A 23,445-nucleotide genomic window follows, 5' to 3' on the forward strand; every position below is an offset into this window, starting at 1 on the left:
AATAAAAAAAGGTGTTTTTCGCAAAATTAACTTTTTGGAGTCAAAACATTCTCAAAACTACATTCTTTAATTAATTTCAGATAGAATTTACTGTATAATTTAAAGCTTAATTACAAACATTTGATGACAAAGATTGGAAACTCGTAAAAAATAATGACGTCGCTCAACATTTTCGTTGAAGAAAAATCGTCTTCAAATGATTTCGAGAATCTGCCATTAATAAGTTTTTCACCAATTACAAGACACCCTTTATATTAACAAATCTATTTCTTTTTGTATAAGTAAATTAAAATCTTTTAATTTTAATAGAAATAATCTTTTTCTGATACAGCATGTATATCCGAAAGATATCTTGAAGAAATATATGTATGATAAACTTCTGAATTCTAAACTTGCCATCCCCTCCTTTTAAGTTATAACAATTTTAATTTTTGGAACGTGTTGCACATTAAGCATTATGCACATCGAAAAGATAGTTAGAAAATATTTTGAAGAGTTTTTGAGATGATAGGACTTAAAACGTTTTCCGAACGTCGCCAAATGTATGCATGCTGTTCGATATTAACATTGTTAACATAAGATTTACATAAAATTTGTTACGCATATCTTTTAAAAGTTATTTTAAAGTCGTCGTGTGTATACAGAGTTTCCATAAAGTCTCGCTTTACTTCTATATTTTGGAAACATTTGGAAAAATCGCAAAACATGTGTTTAATCATTTCGAGGAGCTACTTTTTTAAGGAGGTTGGAAAAGTCGCCCCCCTCCCCCAAAGTAGGACAAAGAGTATTAGTTCCCTAACTTTAAAATTTTATATAGAACCCTCCTACTTTTTATTACATATTCTTATAGCTTGTCTCAAAAACTTTTCAAAATACTTTTCAAAATAAATTATATTTTTATTAAGAATATTTTGAATTATAAAACTTAAAAGTTCCAGTATTTTGACATAAAATACAAAATATTTTGTAAAATATTCATTTTTCAATAATCTTACTCTAATACTTTTATGCACAGAATAATGAAACAAATCAACCGGTGTAAAAAAAAAACACATAGTTGTGCAAGAAAAGAATTTTAAAGAAAAAATTTGTGATTATTTGTTGCAAATTCTTTTTTTTTAACAAATGTTTGTTTTCTTTACACCAGTGACTATTCAAGGTCAAACCAAAGATACCATTTTATAGCTCTCTTTAAACCAAACAACTTTTATTTCAAACATTTTTCTCTAAAATGCTTTATTTTCGAGATATTTGACCGTTTCCGGCCTTTTTTAACACTCTGTATGTAGGTATTGGCTTCGATAAATTAATGTAACAAAAATAGCATTTTTTATTAATTTAACGTTATTTTTTTCTAAGTTGCATTTTTTTCGTAAATTGCATATTATCTTTGTGCTTAATCTTTAAAAGCCTAAAGGTTTAATCCTTAATTTGAGCGGTCAAACACCCTTTTATTACATCAAGTTACCGAGATACAGCTACTTGAAGATGGTAAAAATAGTGGTTTTTTTATACTTTTAACCTAAAATTTTGCAAAATCTTGATGAGCTGAGCTATTTTTACACTATATTTGGATTCAGCACGTTCAACAAATTTATTTAAAAATATGTTACAATCCCTAAAAAAGGAAAATGCTTTTTTGTCGGACAGTGTAATTTGGCTTAAATTGTTACATTTGCAAAAAAAAAAGTTTTTTTATAGATGGAATCACGTTAACGGAAAAGTAATTTGGAAATTTGTGATCGACAAAGACGTCGGCGTGTCGTTCAAATTGTTCGACAGTGGAAACATAAATCTGAACCGATTGATAAATCCACTGAACTTAGTAATGCATCCATTAAACCTACTAATTCATCGATTGAATTAACTAATTCATCGATTGAATTTGCAAATACACCAAGTGATTTGTTTCTTACGCAAAATTTAACTTTCAACTCATTATCAGAAAGCATAGAAATAAATACAAATAATTCGCCTGATACTAAAACTTTGTCGGATGAAGATATACTTCTACGCAAGCTAGAAATAATTCTTTTTCAATAGACACTTATCCAAGCAGCGACGACAATATTAATATTGATAGAAACGTAACTTCCATTGTTGAAGTCCCTGTGATAGATGAAGCATTGGTGGACAGTTCTCAAAATATGGATTATATTAAGGCAAAACTGGGAGAATGGGCTGTTACTGAAAAAATTTCGCATAACAGCTTGAAAAAATTGCTTACTATATTAAAATCAGTCCTAAGCTTATCCACAGTTACCATGTGACACTCGTACTTTATTGCAGACTGCAAAACAAACCAATATTCGAGAAGTTTTTCCTGGAGAGTACCACCATTTCGGGCTTGCTTCAAGTATTCGGGACTCTTGTAATAGAATTGAAAATTTCACTATTGACGAAATAGCTATTGCTATAAATATTGATGGAGTCCCCTTATTTAATTCTTCTACGGCAACGCTTTGGCCCATTTTGGGAAATATTATACCCTATAAAGAAGTTTTCATGATTGGAGTATATTACGGACACCAAAAACCTCAAGATGCTAACATTTATTTAGACCAATTTGTTCAAGAAGCTATTGAGTTATGCAAAAATGGCATTATTATTGGAGAAAAACTGTACAAATTTTCGATTCAATTTATCGTTTGCGATGCTCCTGCAAAATCGTTTATTTTATGGGTAAAAGGGTTTTCCGGATTTAATAGTTGCACAAAATGTAGGGTAACTGCGGTATTTACGCCGCGGGGGGATTTACACCGCAAGTGTAAAAAAAAATAGAAAGAGTGAAGGTTATTTATTCACAACAACTCTGTTACGTGCCTTTATGCTTTATTAGTATTGTGTTATAATTGCAGTTTTTTACTGTTAATATTAACGAAGATATCATGAGTTGAATCGATTTCCTAATGTAGTGAGTAGCACGATCGCGTATTGCGACTTATATAAAATGATTATTGTAAGGAATGTAAAAGAGTTAATATTATTTCATGATATAGTAAGTGTAAAGGGATAGTAAAAGATGTAGTATATCAAAATACAAGTGTTTAGCTCTTATATTCTTTGTTTAAATTGGTATCTCGTACATCCCGCCTGTTTGGGATATACAGAACTTTTAGCGAGCGGGATTTACAGCATAGTATAGACAGTCCGTAGTCGAGAGGCAGCACCATGCGCCTGCGCAGAGTACATAACGTGCACGTCCAAGAGGCACCGGCGCGCTCTGTTATTCTAACCTCTGTTATCCTGTTATACGAAAAATCAATAGTGTTGTCATTTTTTTACGCAAATCGATGTACAATATTGATGGGATCCAGCCTCTCGATTTTCAGTATAATAATTTATATTTTACTTAACGTGGTTTTAAAAACCAGTGTGTCGAGAATTCGACGAGACCCAGCTCACCCAGCCGAGTTCTCGATTTCACGGCCAGTGTGCCGAGGATTTTGTGATCCAGCAGTGCTCAAAGTAAGTAGAATAATAATAAATTTATAATATGTACGCAACATACTTTGTGTGAGATATGTCACGATATCTATCGTAAACGTCGTTCTACAGATATCATAACGTCCACGTGTCTTTCGGATTAGGTGTATTATTGTGAGAATAAGCAACTAATAATCATAATGTTATCTAGATATTGTTTCCAATGTCGCCAACGTTTTATGGTCCTCGAAAAACAAACCGAGCGTCATGGACGCAAGAAAATCTTGATAAAGCTTTGAAAGATTTGCAAAATAAAAATGCATCAATAAGAGATATTGCTTTAAAAAATAATATTCCTGAAAAGACCCTCAGGACTCGAATAAAAGAAAATAATTTTATTAAAGGAAATCTGGGCAAGAAATCTCATCTAGGCGAAGAAATGGAAAAAAAATTAGTCGAACATGTTATAAAACTACAATCAGTAGGATTTGCACCTTCAAGAAAAAATTTAAGAAAACTAGCTTTCAATTTATCACAAAAATTGGGTCTGAAACAAGTTTTTAATATCGAGAAAAAAATTGCTGGAAAGGATTGGTACAGGTCATTTATGAGAAGAAATCCTACTTTGTCCATTAGAAAACCCAGAGAAACGTCAAATGCACGTGCAAATGCAATGAATAAAGAAGATATTAAAAACTATTTTGATTTATTGAAACAATGTCTCAATGACAATAACTTGATGAATAAACCCAGTAATATTTATAACATGGATGAGTCTGGTCTGCAACTGAACAATGAACCTGATGTTGTGGTAGCTCTTAAAGGTAGTAGAAATGTTCAAATTCGTCAATGTGCTGAAAGGGGAGAAACAATTACAATAGTAACTTGCTGTAATGCGGAAGGTTCATTCTTACCACCATACTGCATATTTAAAGGTGTTAGAAAGCAGGAAACATGGGACATGAATATGCCACCTGGATCTGTTATTAAAATGAGAAAGGTTTGATTATACTAAGATATACTATTATATACTATATTTTAATATATTATAAATATAAATATATAAATAAATAAACAAATAATAATTTAAAAAAATAAATAATAAATAAATAAAAATAATTTAAAAAAATAAATAATAAATAAATAAATACAGTCGTTTTAATATATTACAAATATATAAATTAGTAAATAAATAAATAATAAATAATTATAAACAAAATAAAGAAATAGAATATTTTTACAATTAATTTATATATTCTAGATTAAATTGAAAAATAAATCTATAATATATATAAATTCTCATCTATAAAATTAATAAGAAAACAATAAAATAATTTATATTTTGGAATATAGGAATCTGCCTATATCAATGAAGATCTCTTCATGGATTGGCTGGAAAATCATTTTATTCCAAGAAAGAGTCCAGGACAATGTTTATTGATTTTGAATGGCCATGGATCCCATACAAACTCTCCTGATATGCTACAAATGGCAATGGATAATGATGTCCATATACTTTGTTTACCTAGTCATACTACACACTATCTTCAACCACTTGATAGAGCATTTTTTAAACCTCTAAAAACATATTTTCGAGATGCTGCCTGTGAATGGGGTAATGCAAATCCAACGAAAAAAATTGGAAGAATTCATTTTGGTCTCTTGTTAACAAAAGCTTGGTCTCAAGCAGCTACTATCCAGACGGGAATATCAGGCTTTAGAACAACTGGTATATATCCTTTTTGTCCATCAGCAATACCAGAATATGCATATCTGCAAAGTGCAATTCAACATGAGGAATCCTCAGAGAGTGATGAAGAAATGTCACTTCCTATAATTACAAATTCATCAAGTACTCATTGTCAGACGTGCATAATGACAGATGAAAGCAAAGTTGGGTAAGTTAATATATTTTTTAATTAAGTTAAAATTAATGATTTATAAAATTATTTAAATTATGTTAAAAGTTACATGAATAAAAAACTAGTTAAAAGTTATGTTAAGATAAAATTAACTCTAGTTACATTAAAAGTTAATATTTAAAAGCATTGTTTATATTATATTAAAAATTTTCAAATTAGATTATTCAAAATAATTATAATATGGTTCACCTAACAAATTTTTAATACATTATTTCTAAATTAAGTTTATATGAAATGACAAAAAACTTACTTTTTATGTAGAAATATATTTGTTAAAAAATTTTTTTTTACATAAATAAAATTTTAATTTAGGAAAAAAATTAATAAATTAAAGTTTATGTTTCAAAAATAACTAGATAAAAATTAAATCATTCAAAATTAACTAAGTGGTTAAATTTTTAACTTTATTATGTCACTTTATCTTTTTATTTAGATACCTAACTCTGAATGAAAGTCAGGCGCAGCCTGGACCGAGTAACATGAACCAACAACCTCCACTTTTAACAGAAACACCTACTACAAAAACATATCAAGTTCCAGTACGACGAATATTAAAAGAGATTTCACCAATACCAAAGACGGACCATGTGACACCTTCATCAAGAAAACAACAAGCTACACTAGTAACAACTCCTGAAATAATTAGCATAAAAAGAAAAAAACGAGGATTGCAGGAATCAAGTGCAATAAATGAAGTCATTGATTTATCTAAAGAAAACGAATGCGATTGCATTGAATGTTATGAATCATACAATACAACATTGTCCAAAGTAGATTGGATTCAATGCATAAAGTGTAATAAATGGTTACATGAAACATGCACATTGTATAATGATACATGTAACTTATGTAAAAGAGAAGAATTAAAAAAAGCAAAAGAAGAAAAAAAAGTTAGAGATGCAAAAAGTACAAAGAATAAGAAAGTAAAAAATAAAAAGGAAACAAAAAATATGAAAAAGGGTGTTTAAAATTTAAATTTTCTTCTTCACATTTAAAATTTAAACTTTCTTCTTTTTATGCTAATTATATAACATATAATATAATAATTATAATGCAATATAATATAATAATATATACATATATCTTGCAATATTTTATGTTCAATAAATATACAATTTTATAACAAAACATTGTGTCTTTAAATCAAAATACAATTCTGTAAATCTATTTTCTGGCGGGTCTACGTTACCACAATTGTTTCTTTTCAAACCATTATGTCATTACATTTTTGTAAATAATATTCCAAGTAATATTTTCTAATTTTTAAGTTTAGAATCAATTAAATAACACATTGATGAATGTAATTGTTAAGTTTTTAATTGAAAATATTAATTATTAACATAGTTGTACAAAATGGAAATGGAGGCTTTAATATTGCTTTTTCTTCCAATACGTGTTATAATTAAATTTGTAGACAAATGTTACGCACAGACTGAACAGCGAGTTAAATATATCGCATATTTTTGACTAATACAATTAGATTAGGGTTGAATTAGGTTAGAAATTCATGGGGGGGGGGCAAAGCCCCTCCTCCTACCAAGCATTTACTTTTTCAAGTCGCTACATTACATGAATTACGTCGGTGTGACAGGTATGACAGGTATCCTAACCTCAATAGTCGTCAACTTTAGTGCTTGATATTTTGGTTCGCGGGATAGTATGACACTTTTTTCTGCCAGATTCGTTCGTTTCGTGCGAAAACGCGTCGAATGAATCTAATTTCATCAACATCGGAAGTATTTAACTTGCTGTGTCCTATTTATTTTATGCGCAACTTGGACTCATTCCTTTATTCAGTATTCTTATAATCGTTTATTATTCTGATACTTTAATAAACCTTATACACACATTTTATAACTTACAGATTATTTTACTGGCTTATTTATAAATATTATTTATCAATTTTTTAGACGGCGTGTATCCCGCCCATGAAAAGTCATATAACCCACCCCATTGGGATATACGGCAAAAATGCAAGGGTTTATAAAAGTTTTTTTTCAAATATAAGAAAAGAAATATTTTGTATTTCAAATTTTTTTTATAGTAGTAGACAATATGAAGTTTTTATTGGTATAATTTATTTTCCTTAAATATAATAAATAATACTTAAAAAATTAAGTTTTTCTTAGCTGCGGCATATATACCGCAGTTACCCTATAACAAAAGGGAAAACAAAAAAAAATCACAGATGTTTTCCTAAATTAAATGCCGAGAGACAAACAGATCGAAAATTTTTAGATTATCGTGATAAGAAGTACCACGAAAAGAGAACGATTCTCGATTCTATATCAGGACTGGGATTGGTATTTAATGTAACTTTAGATTTCATGCACGTAATACTGTTAGGTATTGTTACAAAAATGTTAACATTATGGATTCACGGCGAGAACACGTATAGACTCGGCCATCTACAAATTCTTAAAATCTCGAAAATGATATAAAACCATTTATTTCAAAAGAATTTGGTCGAAGACCTCAAACTTTAGAGTTTTTGAAGCTGTGGAAAACTACTGAATTTCGACAATTTCTTCTTTATACGGGGCCAATTGTTTTAAGAAAGATTTTGCCAAAAGCGATGTACGAACACTTCATGACGCTTCATGTTTTAATCAGAATATTATGCGACGTGAAACGGCATCCGAATAAATTGAACTACGCAGAAAGTCTTGCTAAACATTTTATCAAGTCATTCGTTAAAATATACGGCGTGCATCATGTAACGCATAACGTTCATAGTATTATCCACTTCGTAGAAGATGCAAAATTACGTGGATCTATAGAGAAGTTTAGTGCATTTAAATTTGAGAATTTCATGCAAATACTGAAAAATATGATACGTAAACCAGAGAAACCAACAAATAGCTCGACGCTATGGAGAAATAAAAACTGCATGTTTAAATTACAATAAAAGCACAAACGATAATTTAAAACTTGTTGCAATTTCTCTTCGTGTCAAAGGTCCTCTGCCTGAGAACTGCATTAATCCACAGTATAAAGTTATAAAATCATCAAATTTTACCATTAAAACTACTGGAAATGCTGATAATTGCTGTATTCTGAAAAATGGTGACATATTTGAGATTCAAAATATAGCTTCTTGTCGTAAAACTCAAGAATAGATGATAATAGGCCGACAGCTCACTTCCAAGGAAGATTTTTTCAAGATTCCATGCCCATCATTGCTGGATATATATAAAGTTCAATATACATGCAGCGAGAGATTATCCTTACGACCACTCAGTGATATTGTCAACAAATGTGTAAAACTCCCACACAAATCAGGATTTGTCGTTTTTCCATATCTACATTCTGATAATTAAGATTTAACTAGACTTATTAGCCAGTGCTGAGATTTACTTGCACATTTCGGCCAGATCTAGTGATTCACACCTACTGCTTCCTATTCATTGTTTGCACGTTATTGAATTGACGGATGTAACTAAGAAGCATGGCACTTCATTTCACGAGCATCCATATGTAGGAAGACGTCTTCTTACATACGGACGTTCATGAGACGAAGTGTCACGCTTCTTAGTTAGTTACGCGTATCCGGCGACTCGTTAATACGCAAATGATGAGTAGGAAGCAGTAGGCGTGAATCACAAGATCTTGTCGAAATGCAAGTACTGCATACTGCTTATAAAAAAGCACGAGAATGGGATGTACAATATATGAGTTAGCTGTAGAAGATTGAAATGCATAGCAAATTGGAGTTTTAACTGCCCTATTACGTGATTTACCGTATACACAGTTATTTACCACATCATTTACCTAAATATTTATTTTTGAAAATTAATTCTGAATATATCAAATTTTAAACTCTCATCAGGATGCTATCTGATTGATATGCGGTTATTGAATTTGAGGATGGCGTCAGTCCTTGCTCCTGAAAAATGATTGACACCTCGCAAAACTCATTGTTATTGGCCTTCGTATAAAAGTAAATCAAGAATATTAAGGGCTGTTGAGAATCAAGAAAATACGGCCGAAAATTGGAGTTTGTACAGCGTCAAAAAAATATTGGTTTCGATGAATACAATAATTTCTTATATTTTTCAAAATTCTATGTGCATGCATTTGTAAAAAAACTCATGAATATTAACCATAATTATCGTTATTATTTTCTTTTTTTAGAAACTTTTAAACGTGGAAAGGAAAAGTGTTCACAGGCTTTAATAATGTCAGATATTAATACTGATTCTGATATTAACACAAACAAAACAACTAAAAAGTCATCTCCAGTTATTGACCCTTTTCCATCGATTAACTGCGACGACGTAGGCCCCAGCGGTAATGATAGTGAGACCGAAAAATCTGATCGAAGTACATTAAAATCTCATACAAAAATAAGAAAAAATCAAATTTCATCTATAAATGAGCAATCTAACAATTTGTCACTAACTCAACAGTCAAGTTTGACGCATAATTGTAAGGAACAAACAAATCTACTAAAAAAAATATTCGTAATTATATCATTTTTTTTAAACTATATTTTTATTGTTTTTATAGATGAAAATTGCAACAGAACAATTTTATGAGTAATGGCTAACATTGATTTGAAAATAGAAACATTAATCGCTGAAATGCGTAATATAACAAAATTGATGACAACATCAGAAACGACGGACAAAGATATTGAAAAAGCTACAAGTCAAATTTTGAAGGCTTATCCTTTATTATCGGAAGCTGATTTAATAAAAGAAGAACGACGTTTATCAACTGACATACTTTATAAAAACAATTTAGCAAGTATATCTTCTGTACATAAAGCTTCAAATTGTAAATTCAACTCAAATCCGAAAGAACCATTTTGCAAAAGATTGATTATAAAGTCAATTTGGTTTTTCAGTACAATCTGAATCTTATGACAAGTTGAAAATGAAATAATTTTTACACAGATAAACTAGACTACTGCAAAAAATTATTTCAGTTATAAAATTGTTTTCTTATTGCGGTCTTCTTTGATTAGTTTTTTTAATAAGGTTTCAAGTACTCATAGCAATAGCATCACAGTTTTATTTTAATAATTTTTAGATGACTTGACCTCTTCTATATGACTATGATGATTTTCAGAATTAAATTATATTAACTGTGCACCTCATAATTTTTTTAAATATTCTTGTAGATTAAGGACTTGGGTATTTTTTTACAAAATAACGTAAAAAATACTGTAGTAAAACTAATGCAGGAAATAATGAGCAATGCATTAGCTTCGAATTATAGCTTCCACGGAGCCCACAAGAAAAAAGCATTTGAAAAGTTAAAACTTTACGATGTCACATCAAGTAAGTCAAATTGTTTCAAAATAAGCATAACAAATTTATGCTAATGTTTAACTATGTAACTTTATTTCTATTTTATTTTTGATCTATCACGATACATTTATAATAGCAATTATATAAATTATGAATTAAATTAATTTTAATTTATATATAGGTGTCGTCCGCTGTCGTTTTACGAAAATTCTTGTAATCAACAAGGATATAAACGATCCAATAAAATCATGGCTGCGTCATGCCCCTGCGCGCTTTGCACGAGAACAAAAGTAAATTTCATTTAGCACATGTTTACATATAGTTTACTATATTTTTTAACCTACTTAAAACATATTAACAATTCATATTAGTTAGCTTTTACATATATTAAAATATAACGTTTATTTAGCTTTCTTGCAGCATATGCTTAATAAAATCAAGCATAGTAAATTACGAAGAATTTATGTTTTGTATAAAATTTTATGTATTATTGCTGTAGAGCAATCCATTTAATCCTGCGAAACAATTTTGTAATTTACTACATTTGATTTTATGAAATATTTGTTGCAAAAAAGCTAAATAATAAAACGTAATACTTTATGATGTAAAAGTCGAATAATATGAAATATTACTATGTTAAGTAAGCTAGAAAAAAAATAAAGTTTTAGAAAAAATATTAATTTACATGTACAAAACGTTTTTCAGCAAGATAACACATGTTGCGAATGATTTAAAAATCGTGGCTGAGGATGAAATCAATGAAGCCGAGAATGAAAAACAGGATAACACTACTGTGGCTAATAATAACACACCTGAAAAAGATAATGATAAAATGGTTGATGAAATAAGGTACTTATGATATAAGGTACTTATACCTTATATACTATACTAGTTTTCAGATACAAAGTACTTATAGATTTTACACAAATATACTATCATTTTTATGGACCATCAGATCCATAAAAAAGATAGAATATATATTATTTATAAGACGATGTCATACCCATGTTTATAAATTACACGTACGGTACCCGTCGCATATTATTAAAACTTTTTTTTTTTAATTTACACATAAGTCAAACTTCAAGTAATTTAGTCATTATAGATGTATAATTATTTTTATTTTTATTTCCATAATTATATACACAGTATATGAAGTACTTTATATATCTCTTAACAAAATAATTATAATAGATAATTATAAGAAGAAAAAAGTAAAAGGTTTTTGTTATGAGAAATCATACAAAGGATTTCATATCCAGTATATATATATATATATATATATATATATATATATATACATACACATATAATTGGACATGTGTTGATCTCATTGTGAGTAAAATGTATTTGGATGCTGTTGAAATGTCAGATCTTTTGATTCTTGCTAATTGAGTGATGTAACTATATTAAGAGCGTGTTGTGTACTATATTAATTTTATTTAGAGTACTTACATAATATACATATATACGCCAAAATAAATTGACAGTGAATGACAATTTAATTATATCTATATAAATGGATAAAAGTACATATAGAATTACTTGTAATTTTTAAAATTGTTATTACTTTTTTAAATATGTAACTAATATGTATGTGCAATATACCTATTGATACGTATTGTGCAATAATATAATGTACTTTTCAATAATATATTCGTATATTGACTAATTACTGGATACAATATCATTTTTTTTAGGAAGCCCTTATACCTGTCTATTTTTTAATTTTATTATCTCAATTGTATATTTTATCTATATGCGAAGAAACTTTTTTTGTGTACTATTTTTATACCTCCTTAATAGTACGCTGTTCATTTTGAATGACAAGATATTCAATATTGAATACACATACAGTGGAGACAACCTACACTGCCCGTCATTAATTTGTTCCATTTTTCTAGCAAATTTATATAGGATGTGTTACATATCCTATAGGAACTTGCTAGGGAGATGGAACGAATTAATGACGGGCAGTGTACAGTTGATGCACACGGGAAGTTCGAATCGTCTATATAGATGATGAGAATACTTGTGACAATTTTCAGCTGAAAAGTATATATGTTACCAGCCAAACCCAATTTCACGATGAACTAATTTTTCCTGTTTAGCCTAAGAAAAACAAGTTTGTGTAAGAATGATATTTAGGTAGGAGTGCACAGAGGGACGGGGCTTCGTAAAGTCCCGTAATGAAGCTCCAAAATAAAGCTTCCACATAAAAAAAAGACAAAACTTGAGAGCTTAGAGACTATCAAAGTTAACAGTACTGCATAGAAGTTGAACTGGTTAATCATAATGCGCTTTGGATGGACTAGTTCAGCCTAGGAAAAATTAGTTTATCCTGAAATCGGATTTGGTCGGTAACACATACATGAGTTCCGCATTTCTTCGATAATGTTTCTATATTGACGTTTTTATAGAATCCAGATTGTCTTATTAGTCTTGATGTGACTGATGGATGTGCCTTTATACAGACCATATAATGTCCTTCATTGATTTTGACAAGATTGTCGCATTGTGCTAAAGAAAAGCAGATATTTACGTTTTATAGGCATTTTATGAGATAATCCCATTACGATCGTGGGATAATTCGTGTGATATCTTAAAAACGTATTTTGGATGTATATTTTAATATCATCTCAATATCTTTTAAAAATCTTGGGACATCGTAAGGACCTTTTTAAGACGTTTGCAAGATTGTCCTATTGCGGTAAAAAAAAACAGACATTTATGGTCTTATGGGCGTTCCATGAGACAATCCTATTATGATCACGGGATAACTTGTATGATGTCCCGTAGACGTATTTTGGATGTATATTTGTTGTCTGGGAATAGGATAAAAATAATTTATACCATAATTAAAATAAATAAAATAAATACAATTGCAAAATAATATTTTGTTAATACAAAAATAGATTTTAGAGAAACATATTGTAAAGAAGTATATAAAATTGAGTATTAAAAAATTAGGACATTAATGACATGTTGTCGACAAACATGTTTTTAATATTTCTTTGCAAATATCGCATTGTGCTTTATTATTAGTGAATTTTGAGAAATAATCTCAAACTCGGCTTTTTTTTGACATTTTTATGGTTATAATTTAATAAAATTTTAAAAACTCGCGTAAAGCTTGTAAAAATTGCTCTTTAATTTCCAATACGTACTGCGTTAATCTTCACTGTCCGAACTTTAGATATAATGAATTGACAGATCGATCACTGCTTAAGTTCGAACTGCCCGAAGGTTTCGAACTGGATGTTCTTTTTTTTTTACTTCGAATTGTTCGAACAAATTGCACATACAATATGTTCGGATCTTCTTTCTAAACCCTAGTACGGAATGACCCATAGACGGGAGATCCATTGTAGAGACGAGCAGAGCTCGATCCTTGAACTGCTCCTGTGGGACTTGAGTTACGATTAGGTCCTCCGCCCTCTTTTGCGGGCTGGAAGTGGTGTGCTACGCCGATGACACATTACTCCTGGCCTGGGTGGATGATTGGAGGAGTACCACTCGCCTTGCCGAGGCGGGAGTGGCGCACCTGATAGGTTGTATACGGTCGCTGTGCTTGCGCGTGGCCCTCCAAAAGACCGAGGTCGTCTGATTTGCCGGATCTCCGGTGAGGGGGCCACCACGCGGGGCCCAGCTGATGGTGAAGGGGGTCTGAGTCTGATCGGGACCCAAATGCGTTATCTGGGTCTCCTCCTCGACAGCAAATAGACGTTTGTGCCGCACTTCCTGCGACTAATCCCTCGAGTGCGGGTGATGTTTGTTAGTCTTGGCAGGCTCATACCCAATGTCGGGGAACCCGGAGGAGCTTGCTTCTACCTTGGGGTGGTCCAGTCGGTCGCGCTGTATGGCGTCCCCGTGTGGTACGCCGATATGGCGGTCAACCATCGCTTAAAAATGCTCCTATAGAGCGACCAGCGGGTCTGGTCGTCCGGACCGAATGGAGTTACCGGATCATTACCACTGTGGCGGCAATGCTGGTGGCCGGGGCGCTCCCGTGGGTGCTCGAGGCGGGCGTGTACGCTGATGCGTACGCAAAAAGATGCGCGCGTCGTCGGGTCCTCGGGGCGGCTCCCTGAACACCAAAAGAGCAAGAGGTGTGGCGCCTTAATGCAAGGCGACGTGCTGTCGAGGAGTGGGGCAAGAGTCTATCCTTGGACGGGCCGGGCTCTTACGCCGTCGGCGCCATTGGGCCTGTTTTAAAGGAATGGATGGGCCGGCGGCGCTTTGGACCCCTGACATTTAGGCTGGTGCAGGTGTTTACCAAGCATGATTGCTTCGGTGAGTACCTGCATCACATAAGACGAGAACCTACCAGGATATGCCAGTATTGCAGGATTCAGGTGGACTTGGCGGATCACACCCTGCTGGACTGTCCAGCATGGGAGGGTGCCCGCCGGGTCCTACTCCGGGCTCTGGACATAAGATGACTTCTCCCTGGAGAGCTTGGTGAGCGCTATGCTCGAAGGGGCGGAGCAACGGGGAGGCGCGCTCTTCTGCGAGTCCATCATCTCGCAGAAGGAGAGTGCTGAGAAAAGGAGGGAGTTGGCCCCAGACGTCGCTCCCTCACGAAAGAAGAGACCAGGGAGAAGAGCCCAGGCGTACGCCCGGGTCTCGTAAACTCTACTAGTCGCGGGCTAGAGGGAGGAACGGGCGAGTTGTGCCTGGCCCTTCAGTCCGAGACTATTGGGAATTGCAGGAATCGGGCGCGGGGGCGCTTGATCCCATTGCAGCTCTACGGCAGGGAAGACCGTTGCGTGGTGGTTCCGCAACGGTCTCCGGTAGAAGGGCCTCTACCCACATCTTGGGAAGGGGAAAGAGGTTCGGGGGGCGTCCGTTGGAGAATGCTTTGCAAGCCCAGGACGCCCCCCACATCTCATATAAAGGTCGACCACTATAGGGTTTTAACCGGTAAGAGTCGGGCATAACCGCTCCGTTCTCCTTCGGGAGAGTGTGACTGGACGAACGAATGTTAATTTTATCATTTTCACTTTTCAGGTTGTTTCCCTTACCTTTTGTGTTGATCCTGCACGGATCTCACGTTCGCCAGGTAATTTGACCTAGTAATTACCAAGGTGCAGTGTTTAATGATTGTTTCTGTCCGTTACAATAATCCTTGCACGTGGCCAAGCTCGTCTTTCCTGTCTACGGTCATGGAATCACTTACGCAAACTGCGTAACGCTCGTCGGTGCACAGGCAAGTATCTTTGTCTCTTAATTGTGCACGCACTTAGTGTCTATGCAATTGTTACAGGAACGCACGTAAGAATGGGACTTATAAGTATCGGGCGCACAAGAGATTTATGCTAATTACATAAATACTGAGTTTATTGCACACACAAAATAAGGTAAACTAAAAGTACAATCCGTCCCTATTCACTATTTAATGCGTTTCGATAAATAAAATTAACTCTTTGCGTCGCGCGCGATATGGTGCAACTTTGCATCATACACATCTTATCCGACGGCATAGATGTGCCTCTTCTCGCGGTTGCTGACCGACTGTCTCAACATGGCGTTGCTTGGGCTTCCTTACTCGTGGCCCCTATTTTGTACGCTGCCATGTTTTCTTACACTTTGCTGTGTATCTATGCGCCAACATGGCGGCGGTGCCACAACAAGGCGCGGAGAAACTTAATTAAATTAATGCGATGTTTGTTACATGTAATCGGATAATTAATAGTTAAAATGTTGTTATTTTTGGCACTAGTTGCCTTTGTGATGTCGTACGTAAATAATCAAACGTTATTACTAGTAAAATAATATAAGAAAATAAACAATGGTGATGATAACAAAAAAAAATTAATTATGGTCTAATGGTAGTTGTAAAGTTACGCAGTAAGATAAAATAAAAACGAACAATGAAATAAACAAAATAAAGTAATAGCAAAATAAAATAAAATTAATGTCTCAACTGCGCTAACGAGCCAACACCTAATGGCATTATTTAACCTGTTGCTTATTTCTCCGTTTTTTCTTCCTTTTGATTCTGGAGTACGGTGCTCGCATCGTCTAGGGTATCCTTACGTTGGGGAGTTGCTTCACCTCTTTCCATTTGATTAGTGTCCGTCACGTCCTGATCGGTTGCACTCTAGATCGGGGTTGTGGTTGTGTTATTGTGATGTCCCATATCTGCTTCGGTGTGGATAGGCTCACCGTTTTGTGTTCTCGCCTCCATATTCGCTGTTGGCCGAATTGTTACCGGGGGCTCCCCTTCTCTGGGTAACCTCTGCAATGTAACCACGGAAAAACTTTCCCGCGATTGCAAGGGGAGGGTATCCTATAAGGATTTTTCCATTAAAAAAAAGGGGGAAAACTGGTGCATCAGTCAATAGCGAGAAGGATCAAGGGACATGTAATGTTGCGCGTACATCTCCACCTCAGAGGCAGTCATATCGGACGCGAGAGATGAAAAATTCTTAAAGGTACTCACCAAAACAATCATGTCTGGTGAGCACCTGTGTCATCCTATATGATAGGCGGTCCTAAGAACGGCCCAACCACTTCTCCAAATGAGGGAGGACGGCCACCAAGATCCGGGTGTCAGTCGCTGGCGGATTGTTGACAAGATATTCTCGCCACCTTTCTATCGCCCGCCAATGAGCTTTTTCCCTCCGTAGCGCCCTGAGGTTGGTTGTGCCCCCTGGAGGCGGGTGGCTTTTACCCAGGCAGATAATTCAACCTGGGCGTCCGCCATATATATTTCGGCAAGGGGACACTTGCCAGGACCATAACCGCCACACTGAAAACGGTGCAATAAGCACGCAGTATTCTTCGTGTTAGCTGCCTCTACACAGTATGCAGATTTTTCTTAATTTGGCTGCTGGCCGACGCCTTACCGCACCAAACCGGGACACCATAAAGTGCCCCGGACATAATGGCGTAGAAATAGGCATACCTCGCACTGACATCCGGACCCCGAAGGCCATCAGTCCCATAAGGGCGTTAGCCCTTTTGCCCAATAGCGGGGCTAGGTTGTCAAAGCGTTTGACAAATTTCCAGTAACCTTCTAGCAGCAATCCCAAATACTTCAATGTTGCTCTTACCTAAATTTGAATTTTGTCGACAATAATTTGTGTCCGAGGGGAAGGCCCGACGGAGCCGTCATGAAATAAGACGGCTTTTGTCTTCTCTGGGGTCACCCTCAGGCTTAATCCCTTGATTAAGCCAACGACCGCCCGATTTGCGTTTACCACTGCCCCTTCCCAAAAGGAACCCCTGGCCACCACCATGTCGTCCGCGTAGCAGACAGCGTGGCAGCCAGGGGGGCTAGGCCTCGCATAAAACGTCGTACGCGACGTTTCACAGCAAAGAACCAAGCACTGACCCCTGCAAAACACCGCACGTCATTACCCTCTGCCGCTGGAGTCACATTTTGTCGTGGAACTCTAGCTTTTTGCCCCGAAAGTAATCTCTTACTATGTTGACCCGGTAGGGCGGCAGGCGGTGATATTTACTCATCGCCGCCACCACCCGGCTCTATGGGATACTATTAAAAGTGTTGGCGATATCCAATGATACCGCCAACGCTACTTCTCCGTTCCTCATCACGGATTCCGTGAGGGACCAAACACGCTTTATAGCATAAACGGTCACTCTCTCCCCAGAAACCCATACTGATCGGGGGACAAATCGGGACCGTCCCAGGATAGATGATAGACAATGCGGTTTGCGATAATACGCTTAAACAATTTGCCCACATCGTCCATTAGGTACAGAGGCGGAAGAACTCTTCGCAGGCCTGCCCTCTTTTTTCAGGAGGACAAACCTGGCCTTTTTACACCTTTTGGGAAAGGTTCTTTCTCTTAGACAGGATCTGTTACTCATATCGCTGTTACGAGGACAGCTTCCCGTGATTCCTCACCCATGCGGGTACACACGCATACACATCAACGCATTTACTACTAGCGAATAGAACGTTACCCGAGAAGGGCGATGGAGAAACCCAGCTGCGGCCGTTTGGCGTAAAGCGGGAACAAACAGTTAGCCGCTGCGCATGTACTGTTTTGTGCGTTGCACTTGTACACGCGCAACGGCCACGGGGAACTAACGGGAAGGCCTGCTCGTTTGCGTTCCGTCTGAACGCTTGCTCTAACCCTGTTTGGATAGGAGTGTAGAGATTGAACGTGGGTGTCATGCTATTTTGTACTTTTGGTGTGACGGAATGAATTAGTATTTGGAGTTTTGATTACTCTGTATCTTCTTCCTTTATGTCTTGTTCCTCACAGCTTTTAAGCCAGAGGGTTTCTCTGCTGAAGTCGTCAAGCAGTTGGAAAGCCTCTTGTCGCCATTTCGGGATATTCTCATTTATCTGTTGGGATTATCTCACGGATCGCTTCTTTTTAAGCTTCGTTTAGTGAAATTATAGTAGGAAATGTTCTGTTGTGTCTTCCATCCCATACGTGCAATGGTTTTCATTTTTTAACTCAAAAAAGGCAAGTTTCTTGTAAAAGTTGCTATGTCTTGTTAATAACTACGTGCACTAGTTTTTAATTGGAACCATTGCGCATCAAATTTTTCTTTGATATTGTGGAAATAAGCATAAGTAGTACGTCTTTTAGTGGATTCTGTCCATCTTGTTTGCCATTTTTCTACTATCTCTAGTTTGATGTGGTCTTCTGCCTCTTTGTCGCACTGTATTGTACTGTTTTGTATTTCTATGTTTCGCCCTTTTTTGTTATAGTGAAGCACTCTTCTTTCTAAGAGGAGAAGGTCTACGAGGGTTGCTCCAGCGGTTACGCCAAGTGCCTCCCGAGACGTTGTGCAATAGGCGCTAGTTGAGGATATGAGAACTTGGCACTGCAGAGTTTTCAGGGTTTTGATGTTCTTTTCTGTGCAGAAATCTGCCTACCTTGCTGCTGCGTATGCGATCGTGGGTGCGAATACGCTTTTATATATTGTGGAGAGCGTTTTCCTCTTTAAGCCGCATTCGGCTCTTGACAACGTCTTTAGTTGTGCAAATAGTGTTACAACTTTGTTTTGCAGAAATTGGCAATGAGATTTAACTTTCATGCCTCTGTCAAAGTGTACACGCATCGACAGAAATGGTGTCCCTCCGCGCTGACGCTTGGTTGCCGCACACACGCGAAACCGCGCACGTACGTGCTTCATGGCAACGCGGCGGAGGTCGGGGTACGGGCAAAAAGTAATGGGAGGCGTTTTAATAGCGCATCTTCCTCGCTCGACGCTGGGTCGAGAAAGAAGACACAAATCGACGTGCTAGAGAAACTCGGTGTCCCTTGCTATGCGCCTATTCACGGGCGGTATATGTTATACCGCGGTTGGTTGTGCGCTGTTTCAATTTTTAATTCCATAAAGAAATTCACTCGAATACGAAGATTTGTTTGAAAAGTAATGTAAATAGAATTACAATTTTTAATAATAAATTAAAATTGTCATCACGGCAATACAGCTTCAATTAATGGAACTGTTACTTTATGTCGAAACATAATTTTAATTAATTAATAAAACATGTAAATCTCTTTAAACAATTATTTATTAAAGTAATCTGTATTAGAGAACAATTTTAATTCAATTAATTTATAAAACACGTACGTGCGCGACTTTGCATGTGTGTGGCAGCCGAGCGCCAGCGCGGAGGGACATCATTTTTACTGGTGCGTGTACACCTAGGTATGTTACCGTGTTTTTGAATTTGATTTTTGAATTGCCTATTTTGAGGTTAGGCGGTTTGTTTTCGAGGTTTTATACCTTCTTTTTTGTTTTCCTTTTCCTGTATGGTCGTCTTTGAGTTATTTGGGCCGTCCTTATTTCTTGCCTTTTGAGCATAATTGTTTCAGTTTTGCGTTCCGAGATTTAGAGTTTAGCCGATGCACACCATTCTAGGATTTGATTTATTATTATTTGTCCTTTTTCCTCTAGTTCTTTTTGAAAGTTGCCATCTATTATGACGGCTAAATTGTCCGCATACGCGACGAATTGTTTATTTAAGTCTTCTAATAGTCTTAGTATTTTATTGAACATTATATTCCAACAAGTTGGGCCTAGCACCGAACCTTGCCAGCCTCTTGTTGCTTTCTTATAGATTGTGATTTCCCCGTATGTTATCTTCACTTGCCGGTTGTGGAAGTAGTCTTGCATTACTTTGTATATGTGTTTAGGGCAGTTTCTTTTCTTAAGCCCTGTTAGAACTAGCGGCCATACATTATCGAAGGCTCTTGAGATAGTAAAGAGGATTGCTACGGTATATTTTTTTTTCAAGATATTGACTAGTTCTTATTTTTACTATTGCGTTTTCTGTTGATCTACCAACTGTAAAACCGTTGCCTTGCCAATATGTTATCTGGGCCGCTGGTTCAGCTTTCAGTCTTAGCCTTAAAAGTTTTTCAAAGATTTTCCCAAATATTAGGATCCTTTTCTTAGACAGTTGGTGAAAACTCTTTTGAGATGCCCACCAACCGTCGAGGCCGCCCGGACCGCCCGGACCCAGGCCTTGGCAAAAAAGCCGTCCGGGCCAGGAGGGAGCCTTGGTCTTTCCTTTGATTTTTTCAAAGGCTGCGGCTATTTTATAGTCATAGACTCCCAGCTTCTCGGTCGAGTCCCGAGGAGGGCCAGCTTTGGCCAGAATGTCTTTCCTTCGGGTGGGAAACAGCTTGTCTATTACCTCGTCGAGGAACTGGTCTACCAGGTTCTCCGCGACCGAGGTAGCTCATGGGCAGAATTTTTTGCGTACTATCTTGTACGCACTCCCCCACAGATCTCCTTCCAGTGCGGAGACCAATTTCTCCCAGGTCGCGGCTTTTGCTCGACTTATGGCAAAGCCTCCACAAAGTGCCACTATTGTCCAGAAGAGAGGGACATAATGCAACACAGGTGTGTTCGGCCTGGACCACGAAACGCCGTACTCTCACGTCAAAGATTGGTTAAACGACCTGGATCTCTCCAGTATTGTCAGAGTTATGTTCACCTTCACCAAGAGCTGGGACGCGTTGGCCTCCTTATGCGGTGCAGTTGGTATGTTGCGGAAAGAGGTTACCAAACAAGCCCGGGAAGACAACCCGGGGACCGCCCCGGAAAGGAGACGCAGGGAAGGGGGAAGACGCCGCAGGTTCTTGCACCAACACCTGTAGGCCTCCCTACTTTCCTACTTATTGAGACAGCGCAGAGTATTTCGAGCGGCGCCATTGCCGAGTGAGACTGCTCGACGTGGTCTCTCTCTCATTTAAGACAAAGTGGACTGAGCAACACGTAACTCCCCATGGGTTGGGGTTCTCCATCTTTATTCCCTGTAAATGGGAAGTACGCTCCTTGCGTTGTCGGCGGCGGGGCATTTGCCTCGTAAACCCACTCGGGGCTGGGGATGCGGGACGTAGAGAATTGGGGAACAAACCCGCATTCCGGTTAAAACGGCTGACCGACTCGTCATTGGTCGGCTCCTAATTTCCGGAGGGGAGTCTCCACTTAGTCAAGTGGAGACTCGTTTGAGTTAGCACGGATCGCGGTGCATGTTAGTTCGATGGCGTAGTTTGTCCCGAGCCGAAATGCCAAAAACATTAGGGTTTTGTAAGCATAACAACCCTATAAATCGGAAGCCCCACATACCCTGTGTCCTGTCTCCACAGGGCACAAAAATGTGGTAATGCATTTCTCAACTATAAAAAAAGGTTGTATTAACATTGTTATTACTACAAAGTGTTACTTTTAACTAGTAATAACAAAAGAAGTGTTGGTATAGCACTAGTCAGTACAACCTTCAATTTTGCTACATATACATATATATATTTTTTCAATTTTCTTTAAACAAATATTACATTATATTACAAAATATTACATTAAAATTGTGCTAATTAAAATGAAATTTATGCCCGTTACATTACATAACTCAACTCAAATGATATGCATTCCCAAATGCCTACTCAAAAATAATTCTGTTTCAATCCAAGTGATAGAATCTTTTTGTTTTAACCTAAACTTCAAAAATATTTAAAATAATAAACTTTTGCGCTGCTAGAACAAATATAAAAGCAGCGCCAAGCTTTTTATTGTAGGCGATTTGTGCATCCACGCGATCGCTTCACGCGGATCATGACCGTTGATCGTGATCGTAAACATGTTGACAGAGATGTCTTGATAGGACTCATCACGCAGAATCATAACCGAATATTTCCTTCGCAATACAATAGGCGATTTTCGAGAGAATTTCGGAACAGCCGGCTAAGTCACATATTTATTTAACTCTGATTGTTGTCGTGACTCAAGCCTGTAGTAATTTGAAATATAACGAACGTTTCTACGCGAGACTCTGGCTTCTTACCGCTTTGCACATTCTTTTGTTAATTATCCTGACATCCCTTTCATCCTTTTTTACCCCTAGATTATGTTAAATATTTTAGACTCTTGAGTTGAAACATTAATATTATTCCTTTCTCATCAGATAATTACAATTCTAAATTCTAAATTGAAAATTCAAGCGCAAAAATAAAATGCCTTTAATATCGTTGTGCTACGAAAATCAAAGGTTGTACTGACTTGTAAAATGACAGCACAACTCAGATGTACAATTTGACCTACATCGAGTGATTAGAAATCCGAATGATGGACAAAATTTTCGAGCGTTAAAAGCCACGCGCAAGAGTAAAGAGCCTTTAATATCGTTGTGCAATGGAAATCAAAGGTTGTACTGACTTGTGCTATCCCAATACAACTTAGATATGCAATTTTATACTGTGGAAGTAATTAATACAAACGTAAATGTTAATTGTAAGCAGATTGTTCAAAACTACTTCTTCTTATAATTTCTTTTGTTATCACTGTTATAACCTAGCCATAACACGATGCATGACAACAAAAATCAGTTGTCATGCCCCGGC

The 23,445-nt window shown here is 36.2% G+C and overlaps 1 protein-coding gene across 4 annotated transcripts in view; it reads right to left on the minus strand.

Annotated features, from left to right (window-relative positions):
* The window catches only part of LOC105196676 (potassium voltage-gated channel protein Shab), a 747,097-nt gene that overhangs the window by 112,217 nt on the left and 611,435 nt on the right, over positions 1–23,445 (minus strand). Inside the window, exon 9 of one of the 4 annotated variants that reach the window (XM_039448790.1) lies at positions 4,996–5,199. The exons of the other annotated variants lie outside the window; for them this stretch is intronic. Within the exon in view, the coding sequence (XP_039304724.1) occupies positions 5,144–5,199 (56 nt within the window). The 3' untranslated portion in view covers positions 4,996–5,143. Of the gene's footprint in view, positions 1–4,995; positions 5,200–23,445 lie in introns of those variants that run through there. 4 annotated transcript variants of the gene reach the window in all.

This window comes from Solenopsis invicta, chromosome 4 (assembly GCF_016802725.1).
Source record: "Solenopsis invicta isolate M01_SB chromosome 4, UNIL_Sinv_3.0, whole genome shotgun sequence".
NCBI classification, from domain to species: domain Eukaryota; kingdom Metazoa; phylum Arthropoda; class Insecta; order Hymenoptera; family Formicidae; genus Solenopsis; species Solenopsis invicta.